This window comes from Agelaius tricolor, unplaced genomic scaffold (assembly GCF_023055355.1).
Source record: "Agelaius tricolor isolate 1412-34295 unplaced genomic scaffold, bAgeTri1.0.p SCAF_15, whole genome shotgun sequence".
Taxonomy (NCBI): Eukaryota; Metazoa; Chordata; class Aves; order Passeriformes; family Icteridae; genus Agelaius; species Agelaius tricolor.
In genome coordinates, this window is record NW_027269275.1 from 5,751,967 (window position 1) to 5,770,020 (window position 18,054).

An 18,054-nucleotide genomic window follows, 5' to 3' on the forward strand; every position below is an offset into this window, starting at 1 on the left:
ATGCCAGTCTCCTGCCTGGTGTTGCCAGTTTTGGAAGACAGGTTGGAAAAAAGCTCTAGGTTCCTTTCTTTTTTACTCTGTACATATTAGGAGACTGTGGTGATGACACAGTTTAAAAAATAAAATAACAAAATAAATCAGACTGAGGAATGTGTTATAATTTAAGACCCAGACCAATGAAATGTTATAAAAAGGCAGAAAAGAAAACATGTCAGCTAAGATTTCAACAGAATGGTGTCTCAGATAGACTTAGAGCATGGAATTGACCAGAAAACAGGAAAAGCATTTATTTGCAAGGCATAAAGACACACTTCGTACCTGTGTCCATGCTAAATATATCATGAATATTTAAATGCACATTGTGGAAACAAATTGAGTACAGATAGCTATTTCTTTTTACAAAACATATGGAAATGATCATGATGGAATTACTCTTTCCAGAAAAAGCTTCAAGGAACTAACAGTGGTACTACAACAAAATAATTGCTTAGAGAGGAAAAAAAAAAAAGAGAAAAAACCCAAACACAGCAATTTTTTTTCTAGTAAGAAAGTTTCTAAACCTTTTTTGCTCTCATAATTCTTATGCAAACATCTTTACTGAAGTCTATTGCATGAAGAAGCTTTCTTAAGTTAGTGAAAAATGATAATAAAAAAGCTAGTAACATAATTTAAGCTTCACAAAGAAACATATTTGTTTTGAGATGGTAAATGAGAGGTTTGAGCAACAAACCTGAGAGAAATAACTTGCATATGAATTTTTTTTTTCTACACCAGCATAGCAGTTGCTGCAAGGGTTGTGGGGCATATCACAGGTGAGCTGATTCAATGCCTGCCCAACAAGTACATAGATATCTATACAACAATGTTTCATAAAGCTTTTTTATTTGTTCAATTAATATCCACTCTGCTACTTTTATCCAAGAAGGATAAAAATATTTAATGATATTGACTGTCACTTTTCTAGGCCATATTAATAAAAACAAATCAGTAGAGGGATGCTTCATTACACAGTATTCATTATAACTGCTGTACAGAGGGAGAGAACCATCCAGAAACTGTGATAAGGTTGCCCAGCAGCACCAGGTGTGTGTAACTCCAGGCAATTCAACTCCAGCACATTGTGAGGACACAAAGAAGTCAAATAACTTATTTAAAGTAGCTGCAGAGATTGCAAGCCCAAAACATCCCCTTCACAGAAATGTTGTAAACCCTTTTATGGTCCCTGCCCTAGAAGATCAGATGACACAGATATGCCTAAGTAAAAATGCTTGAATTGACACCTGGTGCTGTTTGAGCAATGTACAGATTGCTAAAAACAACTGTAAGTGACAGAAACAAAACAAACAAGAGGCACAGAGAAGACCTAATCATATTTATTATCAAGAGACAGGCTTCAGACACCAATCACACAAACTGGATTCCTTCCAAGCAGTGCCTGAGAAAGCTTAAAAAACCCCCAAAACAACTAAAACCTAAATGATCAAACTAAGACATAAAGGATCATTCGGTCTCATTTGTGTAGCCTGCAGTTCACAAGAACAACAAGTAAAGATCATGTTTCAAACCTTAGGTCATTTCCAATTGCACACAACTTGCAGGGGTCCATCCAATTGCTTAGAAAAAAAATAAACCTAGTTAGATAAAAACCTCACATCTTGTTATACATGTCAACAGCCATGAGTCCACTTTGGTCAACAGTAAATGTGGACCAACAAAGAATTAACACAGTTAGAGTCACTGAATAAATGTAAAAATCCATCTGGCCCTGTGAGAACTGCGCAATAAATGTTACATTTTTCATCAGTTCTGGGTACTTTGTTGTGGTTCATGTGATGACTTTTGTCAACACTAGACAAAATATTAATTTGTGTAGATATGTCTAATTAAGCAAGTTCATATTTTAAGAATTTTTTGATTGCAAGAGGAATGGCAAACTAAAATCTTCATCACTTAAAATGTGTTTTATACTGAGCTTAATTTTCTTGCACTCTCTTTTTCCCCTCATGATGTTCTCCATCTCTTGAAGTGGCTATTATAGAACTTATTTGTCCTTGAGAAAGTGTTAGATGCCAAACTAAGCAACATGTCTGGAACACAGCAATCATTTTACCCAGCCTCCTCAAGTGCTTTGCCATCCTTGGAGCCATTCTTCCAGCTTTCCACAGCTTTGCTTCAGTCTGCAGTTCTGCTAAGGACTGTCCTCACCATTAATCCAAATTCCAGTTCTCTGCACAATATTATCACAAACACAATATTTGCTCTTAAAACTCAATTGCAAGAAATAGATAAATCCCCCACTAGAGATGGATAAATACCATATGGGCTTCGGTGAGCTCCTAGGATCATAACTTTATGAATAAACAGCTCTTTTCAGTAACTGCACAGCCTGTTTCTTTCCATAACTTAAACCAAATAAACATTAGCATGGTTTTTCTATTCCTTAAGAATATGGATTTATTTGTTTCCATTAAAAAAAATATTTCCAACTTCAAGTTGGTCACAGTGCCAACAATCACCTGAATGCAAACAGCTGAGCCTCAAGCCAGATCTGGGAAATGTGTCTCAAATAATCAGTTTATAAGTGTTTTAAGACAACAAGGATTTTTTTAATACTTCTGATCATTTTAGATAGGATTAAAATAGTGTTACTATAATAAAAAACCTGCTAATTTTTCTGAAATGAAACACCAAGGACTGAGAAAACCACCTCAAAACATGAATGAGACAGTTTTCAGAGAGTTTTTAAGAGAAGAGTTGTGACATTTCCATTCAAAGCAAAAATCAACTTCAAACAAAAAGAAAATTATAACTTTTATTTCAGTCTGCATTTTTTAAGAAATTTTCAACCTTTACCCTGAAACACAAAGAATTCCCACTGAACAGGTCTCCTTTCCAAAAATGTGCAATTTAGAGTTAAGCACTTACTGTAGCAGTTATACCACTCAATTAAAATGAGTAGTGACAGGTTAAGTTGGTAATCATGTTTGCACTTCAAACCACAGAACAAACTTCATGTTTTTGTTTAATTCAAGCAGTTTCTTTTAGTGCACTCATGAGCAGACACCAAACTCGTAAATGTTTGATTCTGTGAAACAAATAACAGCAAAATAAGCCTGACCACAAATTTAATTAGGATGGTGAAATGGCTCCAAAGGAAGCACAGTGGTCTGCTGTGAGAAACCACAGACCAGGGGAATCCACAGGAGAATTTAACTCAGTGCAAATCACCCAGCTGAAAAGGGCAAAGCTTAGGATGTCTTCAAGGAATGCACAGCCAACAGCTACAGAAAGTTGATGGTTCATTTTTCAAGTGAATATGAGTATGTTTAACTGCTGCATAAAGAAAAAAAAAATATATGATCCAGCTGCAGTTTTATGGTTCTTCTCCAAGGCAGGATGGTACATTTGTGGAATCCAATGAAAATGGTTTGTTTTCCTTTGCCTACAGAAAGAACGTGGTTGGTTTGCTTGTCTGATGTTTGGTGGTTTCTGTAGTTTTCTTTTTCCTTCCTTCCCTACTCCCTCTCTTCTAAGTGGAGAGGTCAAATTTAGCTGGATGTTTTATTGGAACTCATAGGGCTTGGCTCAAACACCAACCAACCGCTGGCTCTCGCTCATTACTGAAATGGCTCATTATTCACTCAGTCTGATTCTATTCAAATCCTGGGAAGTTAATATTCCACTTTACAGTTTATCACCTGCTATCAGAGCTCTGGTGCCTCTTTAAAGCTCCCAGGGTCTCCTTCAGTCCTAGGGGACAATGCAGCACCTCCTCTCTCACTTCCTCTGTGCTGCCTTTAATTCTCAATACACAGAAACACAACTCACTTCTGCAATCACAGCTTTCAACTTCAAGTTGTTTTTATTTTTCTTTTACATGCTTTGGAACCTTTTTTTTTTTTTTTACTCATATCACAAGGCTATCTGGAGTAGTAAGACCTGTGATTCCACTCACCACAATTTGTTGTATACCTGTGTGCCTCAACCCTCCTGTTTATGATGAGGTGAGCAACATAAAATTTTAGCTTATAAAACAAATCCAGTCAAAGAGTCAGGTCTGTGACAGACAAGAAGGGGCTTTACTGACTTGTAGTGTCAGTCACACATGCTGAGTGTAAAATATTTCACAGAAAACGGCTAAAAGTTCTTTTACATGGTAGTTATCCTTGTTCTGGGTTTTCTGACAAGTAACTAAATTTCACCTTACCAGTATTATTTTAATAATCTGTGCTGTTGTTCTTTTGCACAATATATTTCTCAAATTCCCTCTGCATTATCTGCAGGAAGGTGAACACACACAGTGTTCCTACAAAAACCTTTGCTGAGATCTCTACTGTCCCCAAAGCTTTAGTGCCTCCAATGTTACTCTGGTAAGTAAGTGTGCACTTGTTTCCTTGGAACACCATTCCCAACCACATCCCAGGATAGCACAGCATAACCCTCTCCATCAAGGAAAAGCTAGGGCCCCTGTCAGGGAGCTTTTCTTTAGGGCACTGAAGCATATTTTCTCCACCAAACCTGTCAAATCGTGTTCTTTATACTCCAGCTTGTTTTTTTCATTTCCTGTGCTTTAAAAATACCCAAGTAGATTTCCAAGCTCCTCTGCAATTGTTTCAGATCTACATGGGGTGAAAAAGCAATCCATGCTCCTATGGAACTGTGCTAATAAAGTGACCATTCTACACATCTACTATCTAATACATAAAACTATTGTTTTGTCTATTCCATATGTAAAATGTACCTCATGTCAGAGAGCCAATGACATTGGAAAATCCCTCCCAGCCCATGGAGTCCCAGCTGTGCCCGATGCCCACCTTGTCCCCAGCCCAGAGCCCTGAGTGCCACCTCCAGCCCTTCCTGGGACACCTGCAGGGATGGGCACTGCCAAGCTCCCTGGGCAGCCCCTGTCAAGGCCTGAGCAGCCTTTCCATGGGGAAATTCCTGCTGGTGCCCAGCCTGAGCCCAGCCTGAGGCCGTTCCCTCTGCTCCTGTCCCTGTCCCTGGGAGCACAGCCCGACCCCCCGGCTGTCCCCTCCTGGCAGGGAGTTGTGCAGAGCCACAAGGGCCCCCCTGAGCCTCCTTTGCTCCAGGCTCAGCCCCTGCCCAGCTCCCTCAGCCCCTGCTGGGGCTCCAGCCAGGATAGCATCCTAGTGCTATACAAAGAGCAGTGCCATAGGTGCCTTTATCACCACATTTTAAACTTTCATAAATACAGAAAGACTCTTCAGAAAGCACTAAAGCCAAGTCAGCAGCAAAAGTGCCAATGTCCTCTGCAAAGCAGCGCGGCCCGGCCCGGGCCGGCCCCAGGCTCGGTGCCGCGGTTGCCCGGTAACCGCGCCCGGGCCCTCAGCGTCTGTGACGGCGCCGTGGCCTCAGCGCCCGCAGCCGGCGCTGCTGCTCATTCGCACTCGGCATTAGCCAAGCGAATGGTTCGCAAAGATTGGTCTCTACGAGTCCTGTGATTTCGTGGAGAATTGGTCTCTGTGAGCAACTCCAAAATTCGGAAAACATCGGTCTTTGTGAAGGACTCCTAAATTTGCAGAACTTTGGTTTCTGTGAGGGAGTCCTGAACTTGCAAAGCATTGGTCTTTGTGAGGGAGTCCTGAGTTTTTTTGAAGGTAAAGATTGACTCAGGTTGTATTTTCTGGTTTTGTCACATCTCTGCTCTGAAAGAGAATGCCAAAGGGAAATACAGGATGGGATAATGCCAGTCTTCAGTTTGGTGGCATGTACAGCTGAGGGGATGAACCATATATGGTCTGCTGATGGTGCTTTTTGTCTCACCGAAGAAATGCAACATTTCCTAAATATACTAGTCTATCCTTTTTTTCCTATAGTATTTATTTAAACTACTTATAGGTGAATGAGTTCTGTTCAAGTTTCAGTGGGTTGTTATGATCTGGTTATTAAAATTATTAAGGAGATGCCCCTGGATTAAGGTGCAAAACATGACCATGTGCCAAAGTCAATAGTTTGGATTTTATGGAACAGTAAATGTAAGGAAGAGAGAGGGAGAAAGAAATAGCAAAAGGAGGGGGGAGGGAGGGAGCTGGGAAGGGGGGAAGAAAGAGAGCGACAGAGAGAGATTTAGTAGAAAATATCACCATTCCATGGATCCCATCCCATTCAATCCTCTTCTGGTCTTCTCTGTGGTGAGGCCTCACAAAATGGAAGACTCCAAAGGATTAATGCAGATTTGGGCAAGGTGGCACTGCCCAGGTACCTCCCTGGGGTGGGGCAAGTTTGGCTCTGTCTCTTGCTACTCTCAAATAATATAAAATCTTTAGCACTAGGATATCCTTTGAGTCTGCCCTGAATTGGGTTGTGGCTTTTCAGATCTGTTGTGTTACTTTGCATGCCCTGCAGTTGTCTGGTGCAAGGCCTCAGGAATGGCTCTGGGGGCACTTTGGAGGTCTTTGATGGGTTATGACACCCCCTCAGCTGCCCCTCATGGGAATGTCCCCTGGATGTGGCCTTCTGGGGCTGGGGGCTTTTAGAGCTGAGCCAGTTTGTCTGAGGGAGGATGGGTGTCCACTGCCCCTTAGCAGAGGTTGTGCCACACGCCCAGAATTTCCTCCTCCCCCCTCTGTTGATGGGAGGTTTGTGTGCAAACCTGGCCTCAGCAGATGAGTCTGTGGCTATGACTTCCCCAGCCTGAAGGCAGACAGAGCTGATTTTCAGCACAGCTGCTGGGTCTGGCTTTAGTGGGGATGTATTTTTCTCCCTCAGCCTTGTTCACTTCTCCCCAGACCTGAGCTAATGGGACAATAGTGTCAGCTTTATCTTGTCTCAAGTTCCCTTAGGCAGCTTAACTCACAGTGCCAAGTTCCAGTCAGGAGGCATTTTCAGGGAAGGGTGGGCTTGGGTGGTCTCAGCTTCTTTATTCAATTTTGTCACAATGGGCAAAAAGTCCTTTATAGCAATATTTAAGCCATTAGCCATAACACTCCAGTCTCTCACAAGTCCTGTGAGGAGCAGCTGAGAGAGCAGGGGTTGTTTAGCCTAAAGAAGAGGAGGTCCACTCAAGCTGTTTTTAAATAATATTTAAGCTACAGCTTTGATTGTTCTAAGTATTTTTAATGTTGAGCATTTTAGCTCCAGGTTTCAGTATGATCCATCTTTGAATTGCACAAGGTAACCATGTAGTTCAAATAAAGTCCAACTAGAGGCCTAACAATACTAGCTGCTTATGCCAAACAAGCACATAGCTACTTTCAAATCATAGAAAATCTTTAGCACCAGTATATCCCTTGAGTCTGCCATGAACTGGGTTCTGGATTTTCAGAGTTCCATTGTTGTTCCTTCCAGTTCTGTTGAGGCACTGTCACTCATCTGTGACATCATCTTTTCACAATGGCGGCCGGATTCCAGGGAAAGGTACCGGAGCCTCTTTTGCACAGGGACAAACAGAAGCCTATTAATGTGAGTAGCCCCTGGGGCTGTGTTAAGGCTGGAAACTGCCCTGGTGTCCCTGCTCTCCCTGCCCCTGTGTTCCAGCAGTGCTCTGAAGCTGCAGATCCCCTCCCCAGCCCTCTGTGCCATGCTCCTGTTGCTGGGGCTGTCCTGGTGCAGTAGGGAACACTGTGGGATGTGTCAGGGACAGCCCAGCGCCTTGCCTGGCTGTGCCAGCAGAGCCAAGTGAAACCAATGTACAGCTGAAGCCCTCAGCATGGGCTTCTTTCCTTCCCCTTTGCCACAGCAATTCCTTCTGTCAGGCTGGGCACTCACCTGTGCTGCTCTGACCAAGCTGCCCTTGGGCACCTGGGCATGTGAGGGGGAAAGCTCAAACTCTGCCCCAAGCCTTGAGAGCCACGGCTGGTCCCAGCTGGAAGAGCTTCCAAAGCAGCTGTTCTCTCCCAGCTCCTGGGTGGGCACAGATGCAGCCCTGCAGGCAGCACTGGAGCCAGGGCCACAAAGGTCCCTTGCTGTCTGCAGCTCGCTTGACTGAAGATGCCCCACTGCTGAGGCTCTGCCAAGGACATCCCTCTGTTTTCTTCTCTCGAGGGCTCTGTCAGCCCAGACAGAGAAAACCAATGCTAAGTAACAGAGAGAGCTAAAACTTGGACACATTCCTGTGCACCTCACTCTTGGTACAGCTTGTCTTGCTTGCTTCCCTTGGACTCAGCCAGCAGTGCTATCTCCTGCCTGTGAGTTTTGAGTGTTGTGCAGGGGTGGAGTTCGGGCAGTTCTGAGAGCTCCTCCCCACTCTCTGGAAAGGTCACTGCCTCAATCCAGTGAAATGTAAGAGGAAACAAATGCCCAAAGAGCAGAAATCCCCAAACATGTCCCATCAAACCACAGAGAGACTCATGGGACAGAGCCATGTGGCTGGAGTATGTGTATTGCACTCTGTATTATTAATTTATTGGTGCTAAGTATTTCAGCAGGCAACTTCCAGGGTTTCCAGAACTGTCCTAGTGGCTGTGATCACAAATTATTCATCAGTGCCACTTGTTCAAGGAAAGCCTTTCTGAACAAGCACATCTCTGACGTTCTTGCTGGTTTTTGTTGGTTTTGGTTTTTTTTTTTGGTTTTGTGGGGGGTTTTTTGTTTGGTTTTGTTTGTTTGTTTGTTTTGTTTTGTTTTGTTTTGGTTTGGTTTGGTTTGGTTTGGTTTGGTTTGGTTTGGTTTTTTGCCTTTCAGGTGCGTCCCAGCAAGTACCAGAGGGATCAGATAATCCAGATGAGGAAGGATGCCGGCATTACCTGGCGTTTTCTGCCTGGTCTTACCAAATTACTAAGCTCGGAAGGCATAGAAGTGTTTCTTCCAAAGGTAACCTTTTCCCGCTCTTTTCCTTTCTGTTTAACATGAAGTTTGAAGAGGGTGAGTGCTTGTGACAGGCTCGCCTCCAGCAAAAGACCTCAATGTCCAGGTCCTGTTGTCATTGCAAACTGCTGGGAGTGGTGGACTGGGAGTCCTGATCTGCACTAAGCCAACACAAATGACCTCTGCTGAAGCTGCTGGGCTGTGCTGGAGTGTAGCTGCCATTGCTAAAACCAGGGGGGGAAGGCTGAGGACGCAAAGGCACAAAATTGCCATTTGCCATTCTCCTGCTGAAGGAGCCACCTCTTGCTTTGGTGTGGTCACCATCAAATGCTTGGGGTCACAGCATTCCCTCCACAGTGGCAGCGTCGGCCTTTGAGGCCGAGGACCTGCAGGAATTACTTCAGATTTAGCAAAACAAATTGCATTACTGCTTTGGGCTGGAACAATGTGTTGGGACCCTGACGGGGTGTTAGATTTTGCAGGCAGCCAGATGTACAGGGGACTCACCTCCCCTTCCCTCTCATCCTCCTTCCTTTTGGTCAGGTCAGGTTGTCAACCCCATCCCTCTCCCAGCTCACAGCAACACCCAACAAACCAACCTGAACAAATCCAAACTACAAACAACACATAGTACCAACAAATTCCATTCTTTCACTTAAAAACCTTTTGGCTTCAGCCAAATATCACCTCATCTCTCACACCTCCTCTAGTACTGTTCTCTTCTTACTGATGCTTAAGTTCTAGTTCAAAACAGGTATTTGCAGTTGTGTGGGCCTCAGTTTCCCTGTCTCAGAGTAAAGGACATCCCAAAATTGAATCTGATGTAAATTTGTGGGTTTTACTTACTCCATGAGTGCTCAGTCAGTGCTCCAGTGGGCACAGGGCTGTGCTTAAGGAACGTGCTGCCTGGCATTCTGGAGAAGGAAAGCTGGAGAAATAAAAAGAGCAACTTGGCTTGAGCCTGCTCTAAGCTGATCAAGCAGTTCTTGATCAGCTCAGAGCAGAGGTGGGTGAGCCAGAGTTTGCCCAGTGTGTCCTGGGCAGACATGCTCACCCAGAGTCTGTGCTTCACTGGGGATCAGTGTAAGGGATCCTTCATGAACTTTCCTCCCAGCAGCTGAACCTCTCCCTGCTCTCTCACCTTTCCAGCCACCTCCGAAACGGAGCGTGTTGGCAGTTTCCCCACGAGAGCTGGTATTTCAGAACGTCGCTGCTCATGAGGTCTCTGAAATGGTGCTGTCTCTCATTAACAAGGACCAGGTAAGTGCTGGCACCTGGAGCTTTAACACTGTGCTGGAAGAGGAGAGTGCTGTCATTCCCCCAGTGTACAGCAAAGTAAGTTATCTGCTGCAGCACATCCAGAAGAAAATGTCTCAGCACCTTGTTCTGCAAGATTATGGAAATCTTCCTGTACTGGGAACTGTCCCCTGATTTTGGCCATGCATTGATGGTATCTATGCCAAAAGAGTTTCCTGCTCTTGAAAGCTCTGGATTGGTAGGAATATTGAGCCTGTACAGTTCTTACCTGCTCTCATGCTTTGCCTTGAGTCTATACCACACCCTGTGTCTCCTTGGTTAATCTTGGCTCCTGGTAGGAATCTCTGCCTCTGTCAGACTGTTTGGCTCCCTTTGTGCAGCTCACAGTCAGCTCAGGGGCTGAGTCTTCTCCACTTTATGCTGGAATCACTTCTCATTAACGGCATTGGCACTGCAGGAAATGTGTTCTGAAAGAGCCCTGCAATCAGAGTGATGGAGCAGAAGCAGTGGGAGGCCTTTAGGTGCCACTTCAGGCTCCTGCTAAGTTTCATTCAGCTCTGCTCAGCTTTTCCAAAAGCAACACGGTGCTCTGCTTTCCCTTTGGAGAACCACATCACATCCAACACTCCTGGAGGTTTTCACCTTCACTTGTGATTGTTTTGCAGTTTCCCAAGAGAGTTGAGAGGGAAAAAGTTGAAAAATGTCACCAGTTGTGTTCCAGTGTAAAGAGGAAAACAGAGACCATTGGAATTTCAGTCAGGGAAACATTTCTCAAATGAGCCTTGTGCCAAGAGTGGGCTGGTGGGAAGAGACAGGAGGGAGTCCAAATCATCTGGTTTAGACTTTCTGAGAGCATTTTGGTGCTCAGGGGTTGATGATATCTGTGTGCTAGAAAATGCATGTGTGCTGTGTCTGTGAATCCCAGAGGGCAGCACCTGGCCTGCTGGCTGCAGGCAGGAATGCCCAGCAGCCCAGCTTGCCTGCACAGGCAGCAAGAAGCCCTGGAGAGCCAAGATTGGCTTTGCATACTGGAACCACACTGTCACTCAGTGCTGGTCATGTTTCTCCAGGCAGAAAATGCCTTTGAAGCCCAGAGTCAATAGGCACAGCCTGTCTGTGTTTCCATCACTTTTGGCAAGCTGAATGCTCTCATGGTTTTATGATTCCTCCTTGCTGCTTTACTGCCCGTTTAAATTCTCTTTGCCATCTCCTTGTTTTAGGGATTGTCTTGCTGTGTTCCTTCTTTTGCTTTTCAGGTTTACTTTTATTCCCAGGAAGGCCACAGTGGTTTGGTCTCCTCTCTTGCTGCTCTGCCTGCATGACTCTATCTCCACAACGTCCCTACCCAAACCTCATCTGCTAGAAGGGAATTTTTTCCTTCCTCCAGGACAATTTGATGCTTTGCTTTCAGGTAGCACATTCACCCCTGGAACATGACAACTTCATGGCTGTGTGCAGGCAGAAGCCAGCAGGTTTTTTGGCCTTGTTGAATATGCAGATGACTTGGTTCAGGTGCTCTGTCTCCATCCTGCTGGTGCTGACCTGCTTGGCCCTTCCTTCCCACCAGGCACTGCCCTACTGGCCCTGGCCACAATGCTGGAGCCAGACAGGAGGGATTCAAGCTCAGCCTTGTGAATGATGTGCCTGTGCCTGCACAGCTGAAAGTGCTTTGGAAAAGGGGCCAGGGAGGGATGTCAGCAGGGCACGGACAGGTCTCCTCTCGTTTCCACAAGTGGCAAAATCATCATTTGATGTCTTTGCAGCAGATTGCTCGGATGGTGAAGGTCTCCATGGAGAGCTCACCTTACTTCCAGCTGGCCTGCCCCAGTGATGTGTACCACATCGTGCCACCAGGCGCCTCTGCCCCTCTACGCATCCGCTTCACCCCCGATGAGAACAAGGTGAGGCTGGAGGAGCCAAAGCACACAATGATCTCCACAGCCATTGTTTTCCCTGCACTCTGCTCCAGCCCATTGCATGCTGTGAGCTGGGCTCCAGGCCCTGGGCAGGCAGCCTGCAGCAGCCAGTCACACCTTGGCACTGCTGGCAGGCACTGCAGCCAGGCCTGACAGGCTCTGCTTCCCCCTCCCTGCACATCCCTGAGCATTCCCAAGGGAAGATGCACAGGGAACAGGATGAAAATGACAAAGAGATGTTGACAGATGTTCAGCCATCTCTAGGTCCAGTGGAAGGGGTTTCATTATTATGGAAAACACTCGAGGGACAAAGAGTTCAGGGAGCTTTCCTCCTTCCTGACTGCCAACAGCTTCCCTGCCTGCCCCTGGGCTGGAGCAAAGACGGTGCTTTTTCACCCCCTCTGTTCTGCAGCCTTGCAGCTGTGCTGTCCCAGAGCACAGGTGACCATGGCACAGCTGCAGGGGCAGGGCAGAGGATGTGCTGTGCCCGTGAGCCCAGCCTGGCACAGGCACACTGGGCTCTGGGTGCCCTTGGTCAGCAGGAGGTTGCTGAGCTGCAGGGGACTTGGACACCTGCCTGAAGGAGCTCGTGTAGGGCAGGTACAAGCTGCAGGCAGAGCTGTGGGCCCAGAGCCCGTGGCAGTGACACTGCTGGGGCTCTGTCTTCATGCCTGTCACTGTGCTTGCTCTGTCAGCTGGCACCCATTCCGTGCCAAAGGTGCTTCTGCATGGAGGTTTGAACAGCAGTGCTGAGGCCCTGGCAAGTCTGATCTCACTGCTGGCATCTGGAGACTTGTTCATACAGAAGGGTTTAGGACATGGCATGGAAGGGAGGAAGCCTTGCAGGCAAACAAAGAGAGGCCCTTTCCAACAGCATCCTGCAACCTCTTAGCACTGTTCTTCTCCTGACTTGGTTGGAGAGGGAAAGTTAGAGGGGAGTTCTGAGCCAACTGATGTTTCTGCACCAGGCCAGAGGTGCAGGATCTCTTTGGGTGCAGCTGTTTTCTCATCTTCCTCTTGCTGCTTAGAGTCAGTTTAACACTTTGTCCTATTCTCAGACAGTGGGAATATAGAAACCTAAAGAGGAATGTGCTGTGTTCCCTAGCTCCATGTTCCTTAGAAGGAGCTTAGGAATTATTTAATATCATTAAAATTTGTGAGTGAAAATTATGGTGGCCTAGGGCAATTATCCGTATGACCCAAGTGACACCAGAGCTTAATGCCACTGAGATAGCTTTTGCAAAGGGCACTGGTGCCTTTAAAATGTGACATATTAGAAAAACTCAGTGTTCATTTTAGGGTGGAATAGGTAAATTGATGCCATGGATGAGTTACAGGAAATGGTTTTTCTTCTGCCATGGGGATGGCACTAAATGCCCTGTGCTGAGCCAGTTTCTTTTCCTGCAGAATTATTCCCATGAGCTCACCTGCACCACTGCAAAGGAGAAGATCGTTGTGCCACTTCGGGCCATTTTTGCCCGAGCCATCCTGGACTTCCCTGCCCAGGTGGACTTCTCCGAGTGTCCGGTCAAGCACCGCACCCAGAAGATTCTGCTGGTTCGCAATGTCGGTAACCGGACAGCTCATTACCAGCTGAGCACCCAGAGGTGAGGCAGCTCATCTGTCCCTGTGCAAAGGATATCACCTTTGGGTGAGAGCAGAGTTGGGAAAGAGCAGCAAAGGAACCAGAGCATCAGAGCTGCTGCCCTGCAGCCCTGGCTGGAAGTGAGCAGGCAAGCCCTGAAGTCACCCTCAGGAGTGTTATTCCCATCCTGCCATCTGAGGGCAGGAACATGTAACATGGGGCAGCAGTGGGAAGGGAATGGAATGGAATGGAAGGTAGTGCTGAAGTGTGGCCAGGGATTCCCTTAAATGGCAGCTTCTCTGTTCTGGTGGAATTTCTGGCAAAAGAATAAGAAGAAAATCCTGTGCCTTGCCCCCAGCAGGCACTGATCCCCCCGAGCCCCAGCAGGGACCTGCAGCAGTGCTGGCATCAGCCCTGGGGCAGATGCAGGAGCACGTGCACTGATCTGGCTCTGGGGCTGCTGAGGCCTTGTCTTTCCTCCCCTCCCTCCAAAGTCTCAGGTCCAGCACATAACCATTGCTGGCCCAAGGCTTCTCCATCAGCCAGTGATGGTCTCACCAGTGGGAATGGGAACAGCTCAGCCCATCATTGCAGCAAGAGGTCCTGAATGAGCTGAACCTGAAGCAAGTGACATCAATCAAGCTCAGCTTGCCAGATGTTCTCTTTATTTCTGTGTGTGATGTAATCATCACCAAACTCCCCAGAACAGACTTTTCAATGACAGATTGACCAGCAGCAAAGCACCCAGGCCAGGAACTTTTGTTTCCTCAGTGGGGCTGGAGAAGAGCACAAAGCACATTTCCCCTGAGCTGTCCCTGAGCATCAAAGCACAGAGTCTTGTGCTTGTCAGGCAAGAGCTCTTTACCTGGTGACCAATCCTGATGGCTCCTGTTAAATCCAAAGTGCACCAACACATTTGCATTAACATTTCCAACACCTCACACAGAGTTTCTCTGCTGGGCCAAGCAACAGTTACCAACCTGGATGACAAGCCACAGTCCCAGACTGCATTGCTGGTAAACACACAGAAACCTCCTGTTCTGCTTCCTTGATGTGCTCCTGCTCATGGTGCTTCATTTAGCTGGCATGGGATCCTTCAGACTGTAAATAGCATCCTCCTTTTGGGTTTCCATGTCACTCTATTGCTCTAATCTGCATTTGCACTCTTTCAGAGTTTTGACTGCTCCTTTTCTTAGAGCAGCTTTCATTGAAATGTTGATAAAATGTGCCCTTTTTAGGCTAAATCAGGATATTTTCAAGGCAGAAGAAACCAAAGAATCACACTGCAAATTCAACTGTAACTATTCCTTGGTCTTCAAGGAAAAGTTCCTTCTCCCTGTCTGATTCCTAGGCTGTAATATCCCAGGACGGGTAGTGCCCTAACATTGCATCTCCTGAGATGAGGTTTATAGGCAGCAGGAAAAGAGAAATTCCTGAGGCAGTCAGTGTCAAGTTCTGCATGCAGATAGCTCTGAACCCTCTCTGTGCTCTTCACAAACCATTCTCTGATGGGATTGCTGGCAGTGGGACCCTTGAGCCTCATTGCAGAGAGCTGGATGCAGAGTATGGGGGAGCTGAGGTCATTTTACGCCCAGGATCTTGTGAGGGCTGGATCTCCTCAGCAGTGGCTCAGTGGCTGTTTCTGAGCCTGTCTGTTCTGTCCTCTGCTGCCTGTGCTTGGTTTGCTCCCTGCTTGCCCAAGGGAGCTGCAGGGAGCTGCAGTGCAGCAGGAATCTCCTGGCCAGGTGTCCCCCCAGCCCTGATCCCTCTCTTTGTGTTGCAGTCCTTTCTCCGTGGTGCCGATCGCAGGAACTCTGGGTGCTGGGGACACCATGCGGGTGACAGTGAGATTTCACGCGCTGACCAACGGGGACCATTTTGGGTCCCTGGCAGTGTGCTGCAACCCAGGTGAGTGCTGGGCCCTGCAGGGCACAGGACAGTTCTCCACATGGCTCCCTGTTGTCCCTCCCCCTGCATTCCCTCCAGAGGTACCTCCCTGTTCAGCTTTAGCCCAAAGAAAACTGAAAACTCCTTGGTGTTCAGGGGCTTGAGAAAGTGGATCCTGTCTAAAGGGTGAAGATTTTTGATTCCTGTTTTGCTGGGAGTTGCTGAGTGGAGGAAGGAGGATCCCTGATTCTCCACTACCATGTGGCTATGCCTGGGTGAAGTTTTATTTGATTCCTGGGCCGTGCTGGATGTGAGGTCTCCATCAGACTCTCTCCAATGCAATGGATTTCTTGCACACCTCTGTCCCATATGCTGCTTCTCCACTGGCTTGTCACACATCCTTTTTCTATGTGGCCCTTACACATATATGTAGTTTCTGTCTAATAACATTTTCAGGCCCTCAAGTTCCTGTTTGGTGACAAATCAAGACCAATTTTTCCCTGTGCCCATTTCCCAGGCTGTTCATGTTGTTACAAACCTCTCACATCTATCTCCCATTTGATTTCTAGACTGAGGAATCCCATTCAGTCTTAATGTAGAAGCTGCTCTGTACTTATTAATCTTTCTATTGTCCCTTTTTTATTTAATGTGCAATGCTCCAGCTTGGTTTTTGAGATCAGAACAATAGAAAATATTTCAAGACTGATGTGGCTGTGGGTTTGGACAGGGAGATGATGATGATTTTCATGGTGTTCATTTGAGAGTGGTTTGTCATATTGCAGAGCCAGGCTGGTTGTGTTTCCTCACCTGTGTCCCCTCCTGCTGTGCGCTGTCACTTCACTTGTTCCTCTGGGCCTCCTTTTGCTGCCCACCTGCCCCCAGGCATATTTGCTGGTCAGCAACAAGGGATCCAAGGGATCCAAGGGATCAGGAGAGATAGGAGTCTCGTGGGATGCCCAGGGAGACCCTGGGCCAGGCAGGGCTGAACAGGGCTCCTCACCCTGTCACCTGAAGGACTTGGATGCAGAAATCCCAGTGATCTGAGTGGGTCACCAGAGCACACTGACCAATCCCACTGTCCATCCTGTCACCTTGGGGCCAAAGCTCTACAAACACACTCAGAACTAAGGGGTTTAAGGAGCTGCCCAGGACATCCTCACCACTCTACACACAGAGCTGTCAGGATGTGACAAATGGACTGATCCACAGAACTGCTCATTCAGATAAAAACTGTGACACCTTCTTTTGTGCCCTGGGATTTGTTCTGTTCCTTGTGCTTCCATCAGCCAGTGAGCTGAGCAAAGACTCCCCTTTGCTTTGTTCCAGGTGAAGAGAGTATCCACATAAAGCTCCATGGAGAAGCTGTAGAGCTCGATGTTGCATTGAGCACAAATTCCATCGAGGCTGGCAAGACCTTCATCACCATGGCATACCAGACAACCGTGTTCCTGGAAAACAGGAGTAACATCACAGCCCACTTCCAGTGGAAGGCTTTGCCTTCTGAGGAAGATGACTATGAAGAGAAGAGGAGGTTGGTTTGGAAGATGCATTTCAGTGAGATATATGGCCCAAGACTGAAACTAACCTATGGCCTCAGGGGGGTGTTGGTGCTTTTGAATGGTTTAGGCCAAGTAAACCATGCCTGGCACTGGGGTGTGTGTTCCTGGGCTTCAGGAGCTCAGCACTCAGCATTCCAGTTCCATTTATACTCCAACCAGGAATGGCATTTTGGGAAGGAAAGGTTGGTTGCAATGACTGATTTCCTCAGGTTCTAATTGGGCTCTTGTCTCTCTAATCTTCTTCCTACATGACCTGGCAACATTCCTAAATATTTTCTGAATTGCCAGCCCCTCTTTCCAAAGGTGATGCACCCTCTTTTTTTCTTTTAGTTTCTTCAAAAGTTCCTTTCCCATCCAGGCTGGTTGTCTTCGCTGTCAGCTTGCCCCGTCAGTGTGCCTTTCAGCACACAGGGACAGTCTCTTCCTGTGCCTTCAAGACTTCTTTCTTGAAGTATGTCCATGCTTCCTGAACCCATTTGTTTTAAGGTCTGTTTCCCAAGGTACTCTCCAAATCAGTCTCTTGAATAGGCTGAATCTGCCCTCCAGAAGTCCAGAGTGGAAATTTTGTTGATGCCCGTCCTTGTTTCACCAAATATTGAGAACTCTATTATTTCACAGTGACTGTTCCTCAGACAGTGGTGAGCAGATGAAGTTCATTTAGTTATTAGGGAATCTCCTGGTGATATCCAGTACCTGGACCCCAGGGAGCCAGCAGACTGCCCTGTGGAATGGATCCAGAAGACACCTAGGGCCCTCAGTTCCCCTTAGAAGGGAGTCACCTACTACCACTACCCTTCTTTTCTTCTTAATACTTGAGGCTGTGATCTGCTGACAGACGAAGTGCAACTGAGAGACTCTCCAGACAGAATTTTTTTCTTTAGTGTCGTCTGCCAGACCTTCTGGATCCAGGGCCTCATACCTATTCTGTCAGGACATCTGGGTAGGTGGTGGGGGTCAGGAAGGAATTTTATTACCTCCCCAGTAGAGACCCATTTCTATTCCCCACTGTCTTTTAGGTCTCCTCCTTTTGCCTCATCACAGAAAAGGCAGGGGTCCTCTGACTCCTGCTGAGCTTTTCTCAGGG

The 18,054-nt window shown here is 46.7% G+C and overlaps 1 protein-coding gene across 1 annotated transcript; it reads left to right on the forward strand.

The window, feature by feature from the left end:
• The first annotated feature begins 7,353 nt into the window (after positions 1-7,353).
• LOC139596582 (hydrocephalus-inducing protein homolog) lies at positions 7,354-17,498 on the forward strand. The gene is made up of 7 exons (XM_071440987.1): positions 7,354-7,377; positions 9,916-10,026; positions 11,787-11,924; positions 13,347-13,546; positions 15,308-15,432; positions 16,738-16,942; positions 17,471-17,498. The coding sequence occupies exons 1-7, from the start codon at positions 7,354-7,356 to the stop codon at positions 17,496-17,498; spliced, it is 831 nt and encodes a 276-aa protein (XP_071297088.1).
• Positions 17,499-18,054: the final 556 nt, after the last annotated feature.